Source organism: Megalops cyprinoides, chromosome 23 (genome assembly GCF_013368585.1).
Source record: "Megalops cyprinoides isolate fMegCyp1 chromosome 23, fMegCyp1.pri, whole genome shotgun sequence".
NCBI classification, from domain to species: domain Eukaryota; kingdom Metazoa; phylum Chordata; class Actinopteri; order Elopiformes; family Megalopidae; genus Megalops; species Megalops cyprinoides.
The window spans coordinates 8,731,563-8,751,631 of record NC_050605.1 but is presented as its reverse complement, the minus strand read 5'-3'; the positions used below and the strand labels follow the sequence as shown (position 1 = coordinate 8,751,631).

The window sequence follows — 20,069 nt, the reverse complement described above, 5'->3', positions numbered from 1 at the left end:
ACGCAGCTGCAGGGAGGACTTAATCAGCCCTAACGATGTTTGCCGAGGCACTCGAGAAACCTGATAAGCCTTGCATTGTGAGGCATGGAGGACGGGGGGGCCTAAATTTCAGCCTCCCCGTTCATGCCTCTGATTAAACGCTCAAGGTCCCCACGTTTAGAGAGGAAATGAATTGCGCTGTCTCAGTTCGCTCACCTTTGTTGCCCCCGGAGACCGCTCCAGCTGTGTTTGCCTGCTTGGCCTTTTCTCACATAGAGTTCAAGATATTTTTACTCTCCCTGCACTGAGTATACGAATAATTAAACGACCGCATGTAGTCTGCATTAATGTGAGCATATAAAGTGATTTCAGCTACAGATACGCTTCTGTTTTTAGCGCAGAGCTTTCATCTTTACACATTTCCAGAGGACATGCATTTGTTATTACTCGCATAGGAAATGTATCACCACTCAGATGTGAGTATAATGTATCACCACTCAGATGTGAGTCTTATGGTACACTGACAACACACTTAATATGCCATTCAATCAGACACAATTTAACAGTTATGACACACCACATTCACAGAATAGCAGGTGTTCATTGGAGGCCCTACTGCGACATCATCATCTTGTGTCAAGTTCCCTCTTGCACAAAGGAAGAGAATGAGAGCGCACATTACAGGGCCTCTTGCTGTTTGCTGGTGGAAGACCAAGCATGCCCTTATGGCATTGGCAACAGGATCAGGCATCCATTTATGTGGTGATGGTTGTATGAGTCAAATTAATGGGCTCATATTTCCAGCATCCCCTCTATTAGATATAAGGAATGGAAAAACACGGGAATGGAATGGAAAATTTCCCCAGATTTCTAAAATATTTCTGTCTATGAACAAAGTCCTCTTCCAACAGAGATAAAATCATACAGGATTATTTTTGGATAGAAAATAACAGTAGAATGGAAGAGAATCAGAAATCTGTAGAAATATGGATGGGAAATGAGTCTGTCAGCAGCAGCTCAGACTGGAGACATTTAGAATAATGTCAATTCATACCACAGTACACAGACAATAAAGTTAACATAAAGATGATCATGGGTTATAATAAGCAAAAGCCTGAAACACAAATTAACCATGAAATTGCCTGCCTAGGACCCTTCTAATCCCAGACTGATACATACTTTGGGTCAAAGGTCACTGCACAGGAAGTGTTGGAATTCTTTCAGTTCTGTTCCTGTCACGAAATCCAAAGATTCAAGGACCCCGTGCTCAGTGCAAGCCTAGTTTCCTTTTACAGAGGGATTCTGGGAAGAAGTGTGTAAGTACAAGTTTGCCGTACAGCCTTCCTAATTATTCTCCCAACTCACACACAATGTTGTCGTAACACCCCTGTCGAGTTGTTGCAACGCTGTCGTGTTTTTACAATGTCGGAGCAATGTTTAGATAACCGTGTGTAGTCTGACCCTGTTGTGAGCTGCCTGCAGTCTGACTGATGCAGGCTGAAGCCTGTGGGATTACCAGCTCAGTGTGTATTTCCTGGCAGTCTGTGCCATGCACCACTAAACAATGCAGTCATGCCAGGTCCTGGCTATAAAGCCATGAATCTGGGGCCACTCCAGTAGTTCACTCTTGTTATGAAGTCCATTCTTAAACCCCTCCGGCTGAAGAGCACCCCCTGCTGATGCTGGCCATTGCTTGCGGACTGGAGGATGTGGAACTCATTCATTGGCCGATTCCAGGCCTTAAATGAACGACAGTGTATGTGCACGTGTGCGTGTATGTGTGTGTGTGTGTGTGTAGATAGATAGATAAATGAATAGGCTATTCCATTTCTTACACTCTGAAGTCATTGCTTGACAATATTACCATCTTTTCTGTCAAATGAGGGAAAAGCGTTTTCTTCAATGGCTTAATGTTGTGTAAGGAATTAAGGAAGCCTTCCTGTGTTTGACTCCTCCATTCTACTAGTCAGCAGCACTGTTTTGCAAAATAGAAGAATGTGAACACACTCTGAAAAAGATGTTATGCCTTCAGCAAAAGGGATGCACAAAACGTCCCTGAGTCTGTGTGGCTCAGTGCCAGAGGAACAATTATTTGGACCGTGTTGACACAGTGCAACATTTACACTGGGATTTCAGTATTACGTAATTGTTTATTCACGGAGGTGTAATTAATTACGTGGACCTTGATGACACGGTCTGAGCATACATTTCTGTGCCCTGCCACAGTACTTGTGCAATGAAACTCATTTAGAAATGAGGCAAGGCCCGCCCGTTTTTCAAAGTGATTTTTTAGGACCAAAAGCATACAGAGTACCAATGTTGCCCAAATGGGAATGAGCAAGATGTTCACTAACTGTATTCACTAACTGTATTCTAATTATTATTATTACAATTTCAGCAATATTATTTCTGCTTCAGCTGACACAAGGTAATTCATACCTTATGAGTCACCTTTAGCCTGGAGAGGCGATGTGTGTATGCATTTTGACAGCTACAAAATGGAATACTGTGATATGGGAGCACATTGCTAAATCTGCAGAGAACACATAATTAATTAATTATGCTAAATGTTAGATGCAAATGAAAAGACAACTTCTGGCGCATACTGTAGTACACGTGATGTGGGGATAAATGTTTTGGAAAGTTTTTAATGAAATTGTCCACTGAAAACACACCAAGAGAGGTGGTTTTAATAATTCAGGTGTGATTATTTGATTAAATCCCTCAGGAATTATGTAAATGGGAAAAATGTACAAGGGATGGCAAAGATACGGCCTCATTTCCACTTTACAGCTACGATATATAAAACCTGTGATACAGATTCTTTTCGTTCTAGTTACAGGTTTTGTGTGATATCGCTTTCTATGTATCCCCCACAGGTTACCTCATGGGAATTCCTGAGTGACTGAAAGCGATGCCCAGGCAACAGCAGGGTGTTTTATTATTTGATTAACCTTGTTAACAGCCTGCGATCAAACCTCACTGATAATGTGAGTAATTTGGTCATTAAAGTTTGGAGTTTCTCATGGGAAGAGTTTTCAGGTTCCCTTGCGAGTCAGCGGCTCTCACCCGTTCCAGTGCGCTGCGCTCATGCCTCTAGCAAGCAGCTCAGTTTGTCCCTTATCACTGATTGGCTCGCGGCCTGGACGCATCGTTGCGGCACTCTGTTGATATCGCCAGGCATTCCGCACTGCACTTAATCTCCACGCTTTCTCTGTGTACGCTCTCTGTTTGTCTGGAGTGTGCAGCAGGCTGTGTAATGCATGGCGAGGCCTCGGGTTTCAGCAGTGTGCTGATCACAGCGAAATGATCATGTTCACTTAGCATTTAAATGGAGACCTAATTGTGCTAATGGGGTGAGATTCACTTAGACTGAAATGTCAGGCTCCCTCCAACATTTACAAGAATCCCATGCAAATGACATGCTGTTTGATTCACAGCATAAAAAAGCTGTTGAGAACACATGCATCAATACCATTCAAGAGTAATGATTCATGCAAGCATATGAATGCATATGTGCATTAAATATATATATACAATGATATAAATGTTTTGATATTTTGATATAAATGTTGAGACTTCTAACTTGGGCAAATTACCCAATACTTTATTAATGCTCTTTTTCCAGTAAAAGACTAGTTCAGTGTTGTCATGCTGCTGCGTTAATGCATTAATTTGGTCCCTGCCTTTATCAGATGTCAGTGGTGCCTTCACCCTTCACTGTGCCCTGAGCAGAAACATTGATGTGCGTGAATGGTGACTGCAGCGCAATGCAGACTGCCGTGACTGGATCACTGCAACTTAGATATGCAACTTGTTACTATGCATAATTTTTCAAAATGCGTAGGGCGACGTGGTACTGGATGTCTTTGAAAGTAAAAAACCCACACGATTGCCACTAATTCTCAATAAGTGTTTTGGGTTCAAATAGCACATGCTGTCCCCTTATCTCTCAGCAATGTCCCACCCGGCCTTTGACTGCCGCATAACTTCAGAAGATAAATGACATTCCACTCAGTCCTGCTCGACGTGTGTGGTGTCGGGGAGTCCTGAGAGGCCCTTGTGTTATTTCTGGAATGACGCAAAGCAACAGGCCGCCAATTTGGGAGGACACAGTTCAGCGTAGTGCCTGCCGGTCGCTGCCCATCAACAGCTGAAAGGAATGCGCTAGCTGCAGAAATAATGTTAACAGTAGTAATCTGACTAAAATGATTGTTCCCAGCTGACGTGGTCTGTTGCATGGCGTCCGCGGGTGGTGTGGAGGACACCATGGACCGTGACTGAATGTTGACGAGGATGGTCCCAATCAAAAAGAGCAGTCCAGCACACCTTTTGAGACACATCACCAGTTTAATCCAGTACTGTTCGTTTGATATTTGCAGAAAACCCCCAAACCTAGCCGCTCTCCTGTGGGTTGCCCAGTGACCCAGAAGGAGATGGTCACTGCCCAAAAAACTCACAGGAGATAGCTGAAACAGACAGCTTGTGAGACCACCTTGAAAAAGAAACCTCTTATATTTAGAAGTCTCTAAAAGTATGGGAAAGCGCACTACGTCAGCGAATCTTGTCAGAATAAGCTCAATCGTTGAATATTTTTCTTTTTTTAAAAAAAAAACTCTAGATACAGTAGTTTATCTTATCTTAAAAAGCTAGGTTTTGTTTTTCCTACTGTCGCTATAATGCATATTCAGATATTTTTTTTCAAATCTAATGCAACAAGCCGATGTTTGCTTCATTTTACATACTAGTTACAATCGGTCCTTTCGCCTATTATGGCAACTAATTAGAGGCCCGTTTTACGTTTCACAATGTTTTGCTGTGTCGCAAGCGTGTTGGAAGCCCACGCGAAACCCATTGCACAGATCATAGAGCAAGACTGCTTTTAAAGACTTTACGCTAATTTCAAAACATGTTTTAAATCAAATACAAAGCAGCGAGTTTGGGATTGTTGCTGCTAAACCTGTCAGTAACTTTTATATTGGGACGTTTATGTGTCACTGTGGTCGCGTGCCCCTCCCTGCGCTTCACTGCGCAGACTCCCTGAGCTCTGCCTGTCAGGGTGAAAATACTGACAGTATGGCGGCAGGGCGCTGCTGGAGGGATGCTGTCGTTGCCGACGATGTCTCCCCGCACGGCAGAATGTGAAAGAGATATCAACGGCGAACGGATCGGAAGTAAACAAGGGGCCTGACGCCGCGATCTCCCGAAGCATCGACATGGCAAGGCTGGCCGACTACTTCGTGGTGGTCGGTTACGACCTCGATAAGAGGGGTGAGTGTGTGAAGTCTCTTTTTCCCCCCCCCTAACTGGGCTAGCGCTAGCAGGCTATCGCCTATAGTAAACAGGAGGCGTAGGCAAAAGGGAGGCGGGGACCGGCCGAGACGGGACAAAACGGTGCGGCCGACCTCCCAGATCTCAGCCTGGGCCGGCGCCTCAACTGTCGACCGCGGATTTCCAGGGCCCGATCGGGCACGGAAGGAATCAAAACCCTTTGGTTTTGGTCCCAAAACGGAAACATTAAACTGAAAATAAAAAATCTCAAGATTCCGTTGTGGTTTGTGTCTGTGGCGCTGCTGCTGTCACGAAGAGGATTTTTGATATTTTTAAAGAGGTGCTGTGGATAGATTGTAAAGTGGATGATTCAGGACTAAGAGCAATGGACACGGTGCTGCTTGGTTACAATGGGACAAAAGCTTTTTTTGCTAGCTGGGGCTAGCTGGCCGAACGAATGCAGTCGCTAGGTTACACAAACTCCTTGCGCTGATAGGAAATGCACGTCAGGAAAATAACGCGAATTGGAAGGCAGTTGAAATAGTCAGTCATATTTGTTGCAAATGAGGTGATGACTTGCGAAGGTTAAACATAAAAAAGGATACTAACGGGCTGATGTGGAAACAATTTTGCACACTAACGTTACGGCGAGGTTGGCTACATCTGATAAAAATCACTTTCAATTAGCTAGAGCTAGTTAGCAAACGTTTGTCAGCAAGGTCCATCCGAAATGGATGCAATAATTGCTGTCATACCATCCATGCATTTTGTGTGGATCGCGAAGTCCAGATGGCTGTACCGCTACCTGGTAAGCAAACAGGAGTTAGAGTTGGCTAGCTAAGGTTAGATCTCTCCTTGCTGGATGTTGTGCTGAGATGCTAAGGGTGTAGATTCCTGTATGTGACTTCTCTGTCACTCCCGTCGTCTCTGGCCTAGATTTCGACCATAAGGTGGCTTGCGAACATGAAATATTCATGCTCCCTTCAGAAGGTGGTTCGCTGATTTTTCCGAAGCAGGCGGGTGGAAATTAGTAACATGCTGTTCCGTCTTATTTATAGAATGAACCCTGGGTATGACATGAATAAAATATATGAAGAAGTAGTCTGCACGTAACGAGACAGGTCCCCGGTGTCTCTCGGTTGGAAGTGAAGGATTTAGTGAGATGACGTTTCTCGCTAGTTTCTGTGCAGCTGACCATAGTATGTCGGGGAACGAAAAGAGTGGATTTCCTGCGTGTTGCAGATTTGTCTCGCCACCAAAACCCGAGTCCTCCCTCCCGTTTGCATCAGATAACAATAAAACATCTGGTTACCAGACCTCAGCAGAAAGGTTGAAGTTTTAAGGGGAGTACCTACATTGTTTTCCCTCAACATCCTAGTGAAGTTTAAGGTCTGTCTAGATGGATTTTAAGCATCTGACACCGGCACATTTTTCTGCTTTAACCGTTCAACACCACGGCACCTTGCTGTAGTAAAATGCAGGTGCAGTCCCTTATTTTGGTAAATACGTAAAGGTGAATCGGAGTTGGAAGAGTGAGCTTGGTAGTGCGGTTCTGTCTTTGCAGGGCATCAGGGTGGCACCCAGTAGCAAACAGCCCAGGTCCTCCAGCCACAGGAAACTCAGGTTGCACTGGGCTGTGTGTCAGAAGAGCAGAAGTTTACGGCTGCACAATGCTTTAGCATGGTCTGTCGTGTTAGCCCTTGTGGTTGACACCTACTCCGCTGCAGGGGTGTCCATGTTTAGCTCTATGTCCCTGAGAGGAATCGTAGCCGGAATGGATCCTTGTTACCAGCCCGACACTGTGACATCATTATCGATGGTCGGTGGGGCAGTGTGGCTGGCGCTAAAGGTGTGCAAATGTTGCCGCATCTGTTTTGACTGTTGCCGGGGGAGCGCCGGGGGGGGGAGGTTTCCCAAAGCGACGCGGTTGGGGCGTGCGGGCTTGTCCCGGCGGCCGAGACCACTGCAATCTCCTAATCCACGTCTCCAAATAATCTGCCTGCAGCAGCCTCGCAGGAGAGGAAGAGAGAAAAAAAAACCCTGAAGTGAAATCTTTGACCCACCTGCTAATCACCGGTTGCCACACCGGTTGCAGATGGCAGGTGCTTGCTGGGGCAGAGCCAGGTGGCTTCTGGCACGCGGAGCGAGGGCTCCTGCCGGCGCTCGCTTAGTCATCCGCGGCCGGGCTGTGATTGAGCGCTTTGTCCCTGCTCCAGACTCTTTCAACGCACGATGCAGAGAGAGCTGAAGCAGGCGAAGCTGAGGAACGGCACAGCCAGAGTGGAGAGACGACCGAAGCCGATAGGGCTACGGCTCTTTGCATTATTTATCTCCCTGAGCGCGCGCTCTTAATGCGGGAGGCTCATGGCTTTACATCACATTACGCAACTTGCGCGCGCAGCTCTGTCGGGGAAATTACGGTGCGTTATCTTGGCTCCAGGGCGCGGTGGCTGTGGCCCGTGTGGGATTCAGACCAGCAACTCCTAGGGTGTGGAGCGCAGTATGCCGCTCGCTGCACCGCACACCGCCTGAATGTAGCATAGTGTCATGGGCAGCTTCTCCGAGCTTTGAGGATGTCATCGGGTTCGAGTCGGACGCCCTGACCGACCCCGATCGCTCGTAACAGGAAGTGGGAACAGGCGCCCCGGGGAGAGGTGTTTACAGCCCGTCTCTGCCCCTGCCTTTGATAAGCAGGGAAACGACAGTCCAGTGCTGTCATTTTCCAGAAGCCAAATTCCAATGTAGCGGTCTGATTATGTGGCACTTGCTGGCCGGGGGGGGGGGGGGGGGGGGGTTAGCACTTCCGCGCTCATTCTGCCTCGGCCAAGGGCTCCCCGCGTGCAGGGGGGGTTCAGCCAGGGTGGGGGGGGTGCATTCATTATTCACCACGGACAGGCAGTTCTCACAAACGCTCTGCTGGACGGGAGCGCTCTCCCGGCTTCCTGTGCTCCGGCTCGCAAAATACTGTCCCAGCATGGCAGCGCTCTCGAGCTGTCAGGGGACTGGCCTCAGCCATCAGGGGAGAGGAGGGAGCCTCCGCTCCCCTTTCAGCTCCTCAGGACTGGGTTTTATTTGAAGGAGGGGGCGCCTCAGCGGGAGGATCTATTTAATACAGCAGAGCTGCCGGGGTGCACTGTATATTATAAAGGCTTTGAAAGCACCAGTAAAGGGGACACATCTCTGCTTGCTCAGGAATGCCATGCGACAGGTGCTGGAATGCAGGACCCCCCCCAAACCAGCAGAGGTTTGCATGGAGCACGTCCCGAAAAAGTTTGTGCCCTCGCCTTTTACCTCCAACCCAACACTTCCCCCCAGATTTCAGAGGGGGGCCCGCAGTCACTGCTTCCAGAAACTGTGCAATGTTTTGATTCAGGGTCATGCATCCGGAAGCTATTACATCCATGATATTTATTGTGGAAAGCTGTATGTATTTACCATAGATCCCCCTCTTAGATTATCACTTTCATTACATTACATTATTGGCATTTAGGAGGCGCTTTTATCTAGAGCGACTTACATAGGTTACAATTTTCACGTTATCCATTTACACAGCTGGATATTTACTGAGGCAATTCTGGGTTAAGCAGCTTGCTCAAGGGTACAACGGCAGCGCCTCAGTGTGGAATCGAACCGGCAACCTTTTGGTTATGAGTTCTGCTTCTTACCACTATGCTACACTTTCAGCTCTAAATGTCATTCCTCACATTAGGTCCATGCCGATGTGTCCCAGGCCTCAGGCTTGTGCCAGGGTGCACTCTGCCTCACAAACAGGAATCCTTTGGCCTGCTGGGAAAGCAGATTCAGGGTCCGCTGCCTGCTGTCATTCTCCACAGGATAGCGTCTTGGCAGTCTGAAATTTCCAGCTCTGTGTACACTGTGCTGAAACGAAGGGGCGTGATGTCGTTCAGTGTGTCTCGGATTGTAAAGGGTCCGACAGAGCATGCTCAGTGGAGGCTAGAGGATCCACCAGTGCACAGGGCCCTCCTGTCGCCCGTTCCTCACGCCCTGACAGCCCTCTCTGGAATTCAGAGAATGTTTCTTTTCCCCCTCCTCTTTGGGCAGTTGACTTCATTATAAGCTTCCATAATTGACGTTTCATCCGTCTAATAGCCATATCCACATGTGCCACATCCCTTGTTCTCGGTTGCCGACATGAAAACACAGAGATGCAAATATAGCGCTGAAGACGGGACTTGATTTTAACCAAAACTGGTTTTTATCAGCGGACACATGGTTAACTTGAAAAGCAAACAAGCTCAACAGCAGATTTGACTAAACGAGCCACCGAAAGGAGCTTTTTGCAGACCTCCGTCCGTGGGCAGATCCCTTTATTTTTGCTGGATTTCTTCAGGTTCTGTACCGCAAGAAGCCAAAGGCCTGTTTCAGCTCTGATTGGCCCAGATGCAGCTGGACGAATTAGAATCAAATGCCTTGAGCGCTGGTGAAAAAAAACAAAAGACGCCCACACAGAGACGTCTCTGCAGAGTGCGTGTTTTTTACGATCCACCCCCCCTCCTGGGGGCGGAGCCCTGCAAAGATGATTGACGCTTTCAGCTCATTCCTCATTTGGTCAGCCCAAGAACTCTGGTTCCCAATTGGGTGTACGCAGAGGTCAAAGGGCATAGCGCCTTCCATTTGCTCATTTAGCAGCTGGTACGCTGAAGGGGAGTGGAGATGATGTTCATTTGTGTGTTTGGAAAAATGAAAGGAGCGGAAGAGGCTAATGTGGAATAATTTTTTTTTAAATCTATTGTTTCAATTTCCTCTAGTTCCTCATTCAATAGTATTACACTGCATTTAATAGGTGTTGCTTGTATCACAGTGTACTGCTGGGAGCTGGTTGCCTTCGAATGCCTTTCCGGACTGTTTCCTAAAAAGATTTCTACGATTGCCATATTATTATCATGATCCATATTGGTTTAAAATGCACTTTAGCACAGTCTGATCGGCTGCCGGAGCTCAGTGATTGGCAGGATTGCAGGACAGCTTGCAGTGCTGTTCTCATGGCATAAGGGTCTGCGTGGAGCTTCAGCCTCTTGGTGTAATTAGAGCCTTCCATAATACTCAGCTTGTATTTCTAATCACAGTTAGTTTAGCTGTAGGCTGTTTCTAACCAGTTTGTCATTAATTCTTATTGCAACTGTGTTAACTTCCTTCTTGGTTTGTAGCTTCCTTAAAAGAAAACATAAAGGTGACATCATACACCGTAGCCTTAGAACAAATTGTCTATTATTAATGTCTGATGATGGTGACTGGATGGCTATATTTTATTTGTATTTGCATTCATTTCCTTTATTCGGAGTGACAGTATGTCTTCTTATATATCCATGCATACATCATTTTACCTCTGCATGTCCATTCATATAGCTGGATATTTACGGAAGGAATGCCGGGGAAGTACCTGGCTCAGGGCTGCGATGACAGCACTCCAGCTGGGATTTGAACCAGCAACCTTCAGGGTACAAGCCCAGCCTGTGTTTGCTAAGCATTAGGGATCACAGCATCCTCCTGCACAGACCATCCTGTTTCCGTGCTGTAAAATGCATCCCCCCCATGACATATCAAGGGTTTGACACATTTAGGCCGAGCTTGTCAGAGCGTCACACCCCGGTCCCCGCGGGTGGTCTGCTCGAGGAGCGTATACTGACTGGGATTCCCACAAGTGTGGGAGGAGACTGAAACAATAAAGGAAATATGCATCATGCGGGTGATAACATTGTAACAGGTGTAATACTCAGAGAGCAGGAGTTTTTAAAAGAAATGACTGTTGATTGGAGTTTAATATGGCATCCCCCCACACTGATAGTGTAGCCAGTAACTATCCTTTATTAATGGTACGAATTGAAGCAGCCTGGACTGCCCTCTTGCCACTTTCAAGGCGGTCTCGAAATTAGTTTCAGTGTGACACAATTCCTGGGTCCCGATGCCTCTATTTCATTGTGTCGTGGGTGAGGATGCTTGGCAGTGTCAGTCAGGCATCAGCGGGCGTGAGATCCGGCAAGGTGTAAAAGCCGTGTGTTCTGGAAGGCCTGCTAGCTCATGTGAGCGCTGAGGCCGTCTGAGCAGGTATCACCCCCTCTCTCGCCTGTGAGGATCTGGCCTGCATTGTGAGAAAGAGAGTGTTGCGTTTTGGCCGTTTCTGTACAACCCGGTGTTGGTCTGCAGGCTCTTTCTTCCCTCTGAGATTCAAATCTCTGCTGAATTCTTTTAATTAAGGATCGCAGGATTAATTGCCTGCAGGGATCAGAGTTTGTGGGGTGGGGGGGGTGGGGGGTGGATGGCATCTGTAGACAGGAAACAGCCCTTTTCCTCACTCAAAGCCAGATTCATTCATTATATTCAGCCTCAGAACTCGGCTGCGCCCAGCTTTTGTGCCTGTGCCAAGGAGGGCCTTGTGTTTAAGACCTCTCGAGGCCTGTTTTAATTAGCTGGAGTGCCAGCGCCGCCAAACCCAGGCCCTCTCAGACGCGAGTGGCGGCCAGGTGTCTGTGCTGCACGGGGACCCCTGGGGCCAGGGCCAGGGCCCGCACGGGGGGGGGAGTAGGGGACGCGGGTGACATGCCTCCCACAAGCGCCCGCGTATCGAGGAGGAAGACAGAGGTGAAGGCAGGAAGCCAGGAGAGGAGAGTATGTCACGCTATCGGTTTACCTCGCGTGGAGGCGTGGGCCTGCTCGTCCTTCTCCTGAGAGAGGCACCGAAACCAGCTCCTTAAACTAGAGCCAGAGTCAGCACTGGAGAAGCAGAAGCCTCAAAGCCAGCCACTGCTTTGGCTACTGCCTTCGTGGGGTTCATTGGGTTCTGCTGCATGCTGGCGCAGGTGTTTCTTATCATTTAAAGTTCAGAAGACTGAGGTCTGCCACTAAAAGAAAGACAAAAGAGTGCCAGAGAAAGAGACAGTGCAGTGAAAGTGTTCACTTTTGATCTGTTCACATTAGAGGTCTCAGCAGACCCTCATCACAAACCAAGGTGTGTGTTCGCAGCATAGCGTGATTGTCATTTCAGTGGTTAGTCAGTGGATTTGGGTGAAAAGAGTTTGTGCCGGTGTGTGCGCATGCGGTTACGTGTAACACAGCGGTGGGGGGAGAAACAGAGTCGTGCTCTGAAGAGGAAGATGCGCTTTGCTCTGAGAGGTACAGCAGAAGCCCTGCCTGGCCATTGGTGCAGTTCACAGGAAGTGGGAGGGGGCACAGTTGCTGTGGCGATGACTTCGGTCGATAAGGAGGGGTCGGATGGCATGAGGTTTACTGCATGAGGCTGTGGAGCAGGACCAGGAATCTTTTGCTTAAATTAGTGCTGTTTCATCTGTGTCCTTTTAACCACATGGCAAAGTGGTAGAGAGGAGATGCTAACTCTGCTAACGTGTTATTTCTGTTTCTGTTTCTGTATTTATTTGCTAACTCATGCTAACTCTATTGTGAATGCTTCTCATTTACAGAGGCATGCAAGTCTCATCCATTTTAATTACATTATTCAACATGAAAAAAGGAAGCAAGGAACTTAATAATTAAAATATTATACTTTTAGACTGTACAAAAAGGTTTGCAAGACTGATTTAAAAAGCTCCTAAAACAAACTGTGTTCCTGGCAGTGAACCCAGAGTATGAAAGGGCAGCCTTGTCTCTTGTGACCCAGGGAACGTTACCGCTTGGCCCGCTCAGCCTTGACGGGATGGCCCAGGCAGCGAGGGGGCGCAAGGCACGCAGCGGCCTGTTTTTGGGTCACAAGGTAGAATGGCACAGACCCTGCTAATCCGGGCCTCATTGCTGGAGGCTCCAGGCCGCGTTATTGATAAAAAGGCATTAGATCTCAGGGGCAGCTCTCTAAGCTGGAGGCAGAGGGGAGGGGAGGGAAGGGGGGAGAGAGGGTGGAGGAGGGATAATCAGGATTACGGCGTCTGTGCAGCACACGCTACCACCCCTGCGAAAAGCGGCGACAGGCTCGTCTCTCGCTCGCCTCGTCACCGGCTTCCCAATCCGCCGCCGCCGCCGTCGTCGTTGTTAGCGCCGCCTGCGTTTCCGGCGGGCGCGTGGCCCGGCAGGAGGGGGCGGGCCGTGCCTCTCTCCGTTAATCTGGGAAAGCCGCGAGGCCTCTGTTTGCTTGACCTCTCCAGGAATAGCCCTCGCGAGGTGTTGGTAAACACACCGGGAGCTTCAGACGCGCGACCGCTCCGGTGGAGGGGGTGCTAAGCCCAGGACGTAACCCGTAGGAGTGGTTTGACTTTTAACCAATGGAACCGCTCCATGCCGGGCGTATCGAAGCGCCCCGCTCGCCTCGGAGCGGTTAGCTCAGATGACTCCGCTCGGCGTCGCTGCCCTGCTGGGCTAGTTAGCGAACAGAAACAAATCCATAAAGCGCAGAGCGATCGAAGCGGGCCGCACGAGCGAGCTACTGACCCGAATCGTTTGTGGATAAGACTGGAGCCCCCCAGAGACACGCCAAGTGGATTCCTTTTAAAATAAAAACTCACTCATTCCCCTGTAATATTCACACAGCGGTGACGTTCAGTGCTCCTCTCTCCCCATCCATCTCTCCCTTTCTCTCTTTCTGTCTCCCATTTTCACATACTTTTCTGTCTTCTTTTTTTCTCCTGTCCCCTTCTTCCTGTCTCTCTTTTGCTCTCTCCACAGATGTGTCACTTGACCAGACAGCTATTAATAAAGATCAGTCACCTAGGTTTGGTCACAGAATTGGCTTCCTGTTGGTTGAGATAAGTGGGGGAGGGAGGACGGCAGGGGCCTTTGTGCACCATGGCTCTTTTACAAAGAGAAAAAAGCACATACGCAGATCTCACGGTTTAATGAACTCGTAAGAAATGCAAACTACCAATGTGTCACAAAAATGCAATTTTCAGACAAAATACTCCCGTGCAGTTTCCAAGAAAAAAGGCCAAGCCAAATTAAATTCATTGTTAGAATTGTTAGAGTTAGAACATTTTCCAGCGTTTGCTCTCAGACTGGAAGTACATTTCATCTGAGGTGGAATCCTAAGGCTGGTAATTTATTCTTGGTTTTCAATGGCATTCTTTTTTTTCCTGTTCCTTTTCGACTGTGATTGGCTGCGTATTGTCAATAAATGATCCCGGCTCCTCTAAGAAGGGGCAAGGCTGGCGCCGGCACAGAGGCGAGCGCACAACAGTATCTTCCTAAATCCAGACGCGGCCTCCATTTCCTTAATGACTTAATCCGGCCGCAGTGGGAGTCGCAGGCGCATGTTGACAGGAAGAGGCAGGAGAGGAGAAAAAAAAAAACGCTCGCTCGGATTTCTTCCGCACGGAATCGCTGAAATTCTCCGCTTCTCGGCGCCTGGCGTTCCCCCGGTAAACGGGCGTTTTTTGCGGGTCCGCGGGACCAGGCGACAAACGCACGCTCTCTCGGGGCGGGGTTCGCTGTGCGCCGTCGCTGTGGCGATGGGCTGTTTTCAGCGTCACCGCGGGTTTTGGGAGCACGCTACGGGGGCCCGCGATCACTAAAGCGGCCTTGCTCCAGGATGTTTGTCTCACGGAGTTATCAGTGCGTTTCCCCCGCTGCGCTGAAAAGCAAGGCCTTGGGATGGCAGTGAGAGAGCAGGGCTCTGACAAACTGCCATAAGGTTACATAACCACTGTCACTTACAGTACCAGTCAAAGGTTTGGACACATCTTCTCATACAGGGGTTTTTCTTTATTTTTATTATTTTCTACATTTTAGAATAATAAAGATGTCAAAACTATGAAATAACACAAATGGAATGATACAGTGACCAAAAAGGGTTAAACAAATCAAAAGTGTATTGTATTTTAGATTCTTCAAAGTAGCCAAAAATAGTTTTTTAAATTAAATTCTTTTTGGAAATAAATTCATACGTAGGTATGAACTTCACTGTTTGTATTTGTCTAAGAAAGACATTTTAAGCATTTTAGGTCTTTAGATCAAAATTTTTTTGAATGCATATTTCCCATTATCTTAATCAGCTGTGTCCAAACCTTTGACTGGTGCTGTGTAATGACACTCAGCAGTCGTTTTAAAAAGAGGCCAAGGGAGATGATTTAGGGTGTTGTTTAGTGTGTTCCTGTTAAAGAGTTACAGTAAGCGCTCAGCGCTGCTGTACGCTCTGAACTCACGCTTCTCTCCACTCCCAGGGAAATGTTCTCGAGGCCATTTGGCGTGCCCAGCGTGCGCTGGCACAAGTGTCAGGCCCCCCCACCCCCACCCCCTCCGGCAGACCGCCTGTTCCCCACCCCCACTCGCTGTGACGGTCGCACAACAATGCCACCTGATAGCGCAGGAGTGGATGACGGCACAGCGGCTGTTCTGTCATGCAGCTCACTCCCTCATTTGCTGAAGGCTTCTGGAAGCCTATTGGGGGGGGATTCTTTTATGCAGCCCGGATTGGTCAGAGTCCGATTGTGACATTGTGACATCACCCCAGACTGGAATTGAAGGGAAAGCACCTGACATCACTGTGCCCATTGACTCGCGGCATCAAAAGGTCAGATTGACGCCTACAGTGCGCTTATTGTACGGTCGGTAACCACGCGGTCGCCGAGCACAAAGGGCTGTCAGAGGTGCGTCACCTTCCTCTCCACAGGTTTCACTTCACTGACCCCGCCGGCTCATTGTCTGCTGGTCCGCCAGACCCTTTCACATCCCCGCGAGCAGCCGCCTGAGTTCCTCAGCGACGGGCGCTGGCGTGTCTGCTGTGCGCAGGCTGCGCAGTTGTCCGCGCGCACGTCCGGTCCCCTGTTCCGCCGCAGCCGCAGCTGCAGCTGCAGGGACGCGGTCTTGGCAGCGGGTCTCGTGTGCCTGTCCTCGCGGTTGCTGGCTGATAACGCTTTTCGCATATGCTCGCTCGCCTTTGTTACTGTAACAGAGATGGGACGGAGAGATTGGGGATTGTGCAGGGGCTGGGGGGGGCCTTTCCTTTAACATTGTTTGGTAATTATAGCCTTATCTCCTCTCTCCCCGCCCCCTGATTCTCTGTCATAAACATATGCACGCACAAACACTTCACACATACAAAATAAAGACTTGTTTTGCTGCTGTTGACCAGAACCTTGTTTATAGTGGCCAGATATAGGTTTTGAAATTCAGTCAGTCTCCAGTGGGCTTTTCCCTTAAAGTTGAACAAACTGAAACCAGCGTTGTGTTCTTCTTATGCTTGCCCAACACCATGAACGCATCAAGCTTATGGGAAAGCAGCACAAAAATGCATCACTTTTTAAAATTCACTGCTTAAATGAGCTTCATTTAGATAGAAATTGAGCCTTAGTTGAATAGACACTTTGGTTTTTTATAATGCAGTGTAGCCTTTGTATGAGTGCAGTTTAGCTGGTAAAGGGCCAGAGAAGCTGTGGGCAGCATGTAGTGCTTTCATTGTGTGGGCCCTGAGGAAGGCCAGCCTGGAGATGCAGGGCAGGCTGCTTTATAATACGAGCGAGACCAGTCTGCTGGGCGTTTAAGGGTGAGTCGGTCAGCGGGCGACACCCCCAAAACGCTCCGTCTGATTGCGCAGCATTACGCAATGACGCTCCCCTTGGCCAGGGGCCCGAGTTGTGACCTGGTTACAGCTCCGGGGGGGGGGGGGGGGGGGGACGAGTTTCCCCAGGCGGACCTTCGCCTGGCAAGCAAAGCGGACCGCGGAACACTCGCTGGGCTTGGGGGGGGGGGGAGGTGGGACTATGGATCCTGGGAGCTAGGCTTGTAACCAGGAGGTGTAACCCGTAACCTCCCCGCCGAGGCACCACTGCTGCGGCGTTGAGCAAGACGCTAGCTTGCGTCACCTAACTTCCAGCTGTGCAGACGGAGAACGTGGAAAAATGTAAGCTACGCACGTCACCCTGGATAAAGGGTGTGTGCCTACAAGATGATCACAATAATAATAATGTAGCTGTTAGCCAGCATAGCTGTTAGCCAGCATAGCAGAACCGCATAGAAGAAGGACAGTGGAGCAGCGCTGGCATTTTTCCTGCGGGTTCCTTCCTGGCCGTACCAATGAGCGGGTATCGCTGTACAGCGTTTAGTCACGGCACGATACGCTGTGTGACTGCATGCATATAACGCATATAATGATAGGCTGCCAGGCCTTTTCAGCTGCTGGCCTGGTCCAACTGTATTCCTTCCTTTCCAAATCTGGACTAGAAAAAGAATACAATGTAAACGGTTTTTTATTCTTTGTTTTTTTGGTGTTGTTATATATGCAGTCGGAGAGCGGAGGCCGGGATGAGCGACCGGGCTGATAGGAGCAGCGGTCGTTGCAGGAAATGCTTGCGGGCCGAGCCGCGGACCATGCTTCTCTGTGACTGTTAGCCTGCAGTGAGACTGGGACTGGCCCGTATCCCACAATGCCCCTCTCCCGCCCCTTTGACGCGTACGGCGTCTGAAAGCTGCTGCCTCCCGTAGAAGCCTCTCGTACGCACTCCTGCGGATGTAGACAATTGTCTGCGGCCGGAGGGCTGTCGTGTAATTTCATGTGATTCTGTCACATACTGTGTCATCTTATATTATGTAATGTCGTGTGTCATGTAATCTTGGCACAAAGTTGCGTAAAGCCGAGACAGCACTTCTGCACGCTGAATATGACGTGAGTAGACCTACATGAAGAGGTCTGGCTTCTCTTTCCTTAGAAAATTATGTTCTGCTACAAGTTCTGTGCCTGTTGGTTTTCCTTTTTTCAGCTTGCCATTGAAGCCCTTGGAGTGGATGTGTTTGCCCTGTGTAATTTACAGTGTGCATTCCTGGTAGTGGAATATGTGCAGGAGGGTGTAATTCACAGTAAATACAGGGATGCTCATGCTCTGAGTTGATCGTGCCCCCAAGCCCTGTTCCAGGATCTGCTGTCCCTGACCCAAGTGTTTATCCCTGTCTGTTTATGCAGAAAGCTAGGAGCTGATCCAGGGACAGTGCTTGGGGGGAACCATGTTGCGCTCAGTAGGGGAACTGCGTCCCCTGTGCGCTGACCTGGGTCTTTCCCAAGGCCTCTGGGTAGATCTACAAACTGCGTCATTCGATAACATAGCGAACTGGGGGTTTGGGCAGCTGTCTGGGATAATGAAGATCCCCTGGATTTAAGGGCTTAGGAGCAGTGGAGAGGGTCGCCGGCCGCGCAGCCAGGACACCTCTCCACTGCAGACCCCATTCACACGCCTGCCGAGGAGCATTGCTGACATTCCACTGCCTCTCCCAGCAGCCCCCTCCTCACTGCAGATGGGAGCATTTAAAGAGCCCTGAAGAGCTTCTGACAGTTTACCTTACAGTCATTGTCTACTGTGTGCATCACATTAGAACTTCAGCCAATTTGAGGTTTTCGTGAAGAAGGGTTTTTAAAGTATTTAAAAATGAACCTCAGAAAAAGTGTTCAGTAGGACTTAGCAAGTGCCCATCAAGTAATAGATAAAACTCTTGCACTGGGGTCTGTTTTGTCAGAGAGCCATCCTAGGTGCATTGTAATTCTGTCTGTAATGCAGGAAGGCTTGACCATATGAGCTGTAGGCGGACGCCTTTCAAGGTTTAGCTCATTCCTTTTTTAGCAGAAATATCGCAGGTCCTGTGTATAAATTAGTCTTTACAGCAGCTCTGTGATCGTATTAGCCTTCATGTAAGAACCTGTCTGTGCTGTCTGTGCTACTGCTTAAACACACACACACACACACACACGCGCTAGCCTGTATGTGGGAGCATGGGAACACGTGTTGAATTTCATTGTGCCTGCTCTTTGAGACCAGCTCAAACAGAGATGCACCCTTCAGAATAGAGAAGCACTGAGACAAAACGAAAGCAAGGAGAGTGTGGCTTCCTACCCCCAGGCTTCAGGTGCTCACTCCCGCATCACAGGGAGCGGCCACATGAGGGAGGGGGGGGAGGGGGGGGGCGATCAGCTCTGGGTTCAGCATCTCCCGCGGTCGCTGGCAAGTCAGGGCAGGTGGTGAGGGCGGGCGCGGTGTCGATTACACCCCCTGGATCGCGGCCAAGGCTCCGCCGCGGAGCGCGGACATCGAGCTCCGCCTCGGCGTCTCTCTCTCGCGGGGCACGCCGCTCGGTTTTCAGCCGCTGCTCCTCCGGCAGTCTGACACATACCACGGGCAGCTCTGACAGCAGTTTACCACACTCCAGTCATTCGGCATCTAATTAAAGCTTTTTTCAGGAAGATGACAGTGTTCAGGAAGAAGACAATTAGTGCAAATTCTGAAGCCGAAAGAAGGGCTAACGCACTATGGTAGGGGATATCGAAAGTAGTAAATGAGTGATGATTGTCAAACCCTCAGAGTCGAGAACAACGTCATGCAAGACGGAAAGCCTGGGTAAAATGCTTGTTTGGAAATGAGTGCGAGGCTGATGTGCTTCTCGATCCAGAAAAGCGAGGTACTCGTGTGGGACGGAGGAAAACATTGAAAAGCCCTTCCTGTAAGCACACGGCCTACTCTTTTCTTATAACAGCCCGTTACAAAAGGGCTGCCACCCACATGCAGCGTGCCGCCCTGGAGGAAACCTGAGCCACCGAGAGTGGGCGGTGGCTGTGCTGTGTTTTAGTCTGTCATATTGGAACATTTACCAATGGAGGATTCCCTCATACCAGGGGCTTTTTAGTCTTAACTTTCTACTCACAAGAATGCCTTTTTGGGGTGAAAGGAAAGACTCAATTTGCCATTGATCTACTTATCGCACCATTTTGACACCCTGGAGCTATTCAGATAGAATTTAAAAATTATTCCCATGAAAAGGCTTTGGTTAGATGCACCAAGAACATGAAAAGTGCATTGTGGTATGTGTGTTGCATACAGCCTTACAGCCCCTGTTTCATATCGTATGAATGTCAGTTCTCTCTGTATTACTGGTCCTGTTTC

The 20,069-nt window shown here is 48.9% G+C and overlaps 1 protein-coding gene across 1 annotated transcript in view; it reads left to right on the top strand.

The window, feature by feature from the left end:
• Positions 1–5,055: 5,055 nt before the first annotated feature.
• The window catches only part of sbf1 (SET binding factor 1), a 63,921-nt gene continuing 48,907 nt past the window's right edge, over positions 5,056–20,069 (top strand). The window contains exon 1 of the mRNA XM_036517531.1: positions 5,056–5,250. Coding sequence (XP_036373424.1) covers positions 5,196–5,250 — 55 coding nt within the window. The 5' untranslated portion in view covers positions 5,056–5,195. The remainder of the gene's footprint in view (positions 5,251–20,069) is intronic.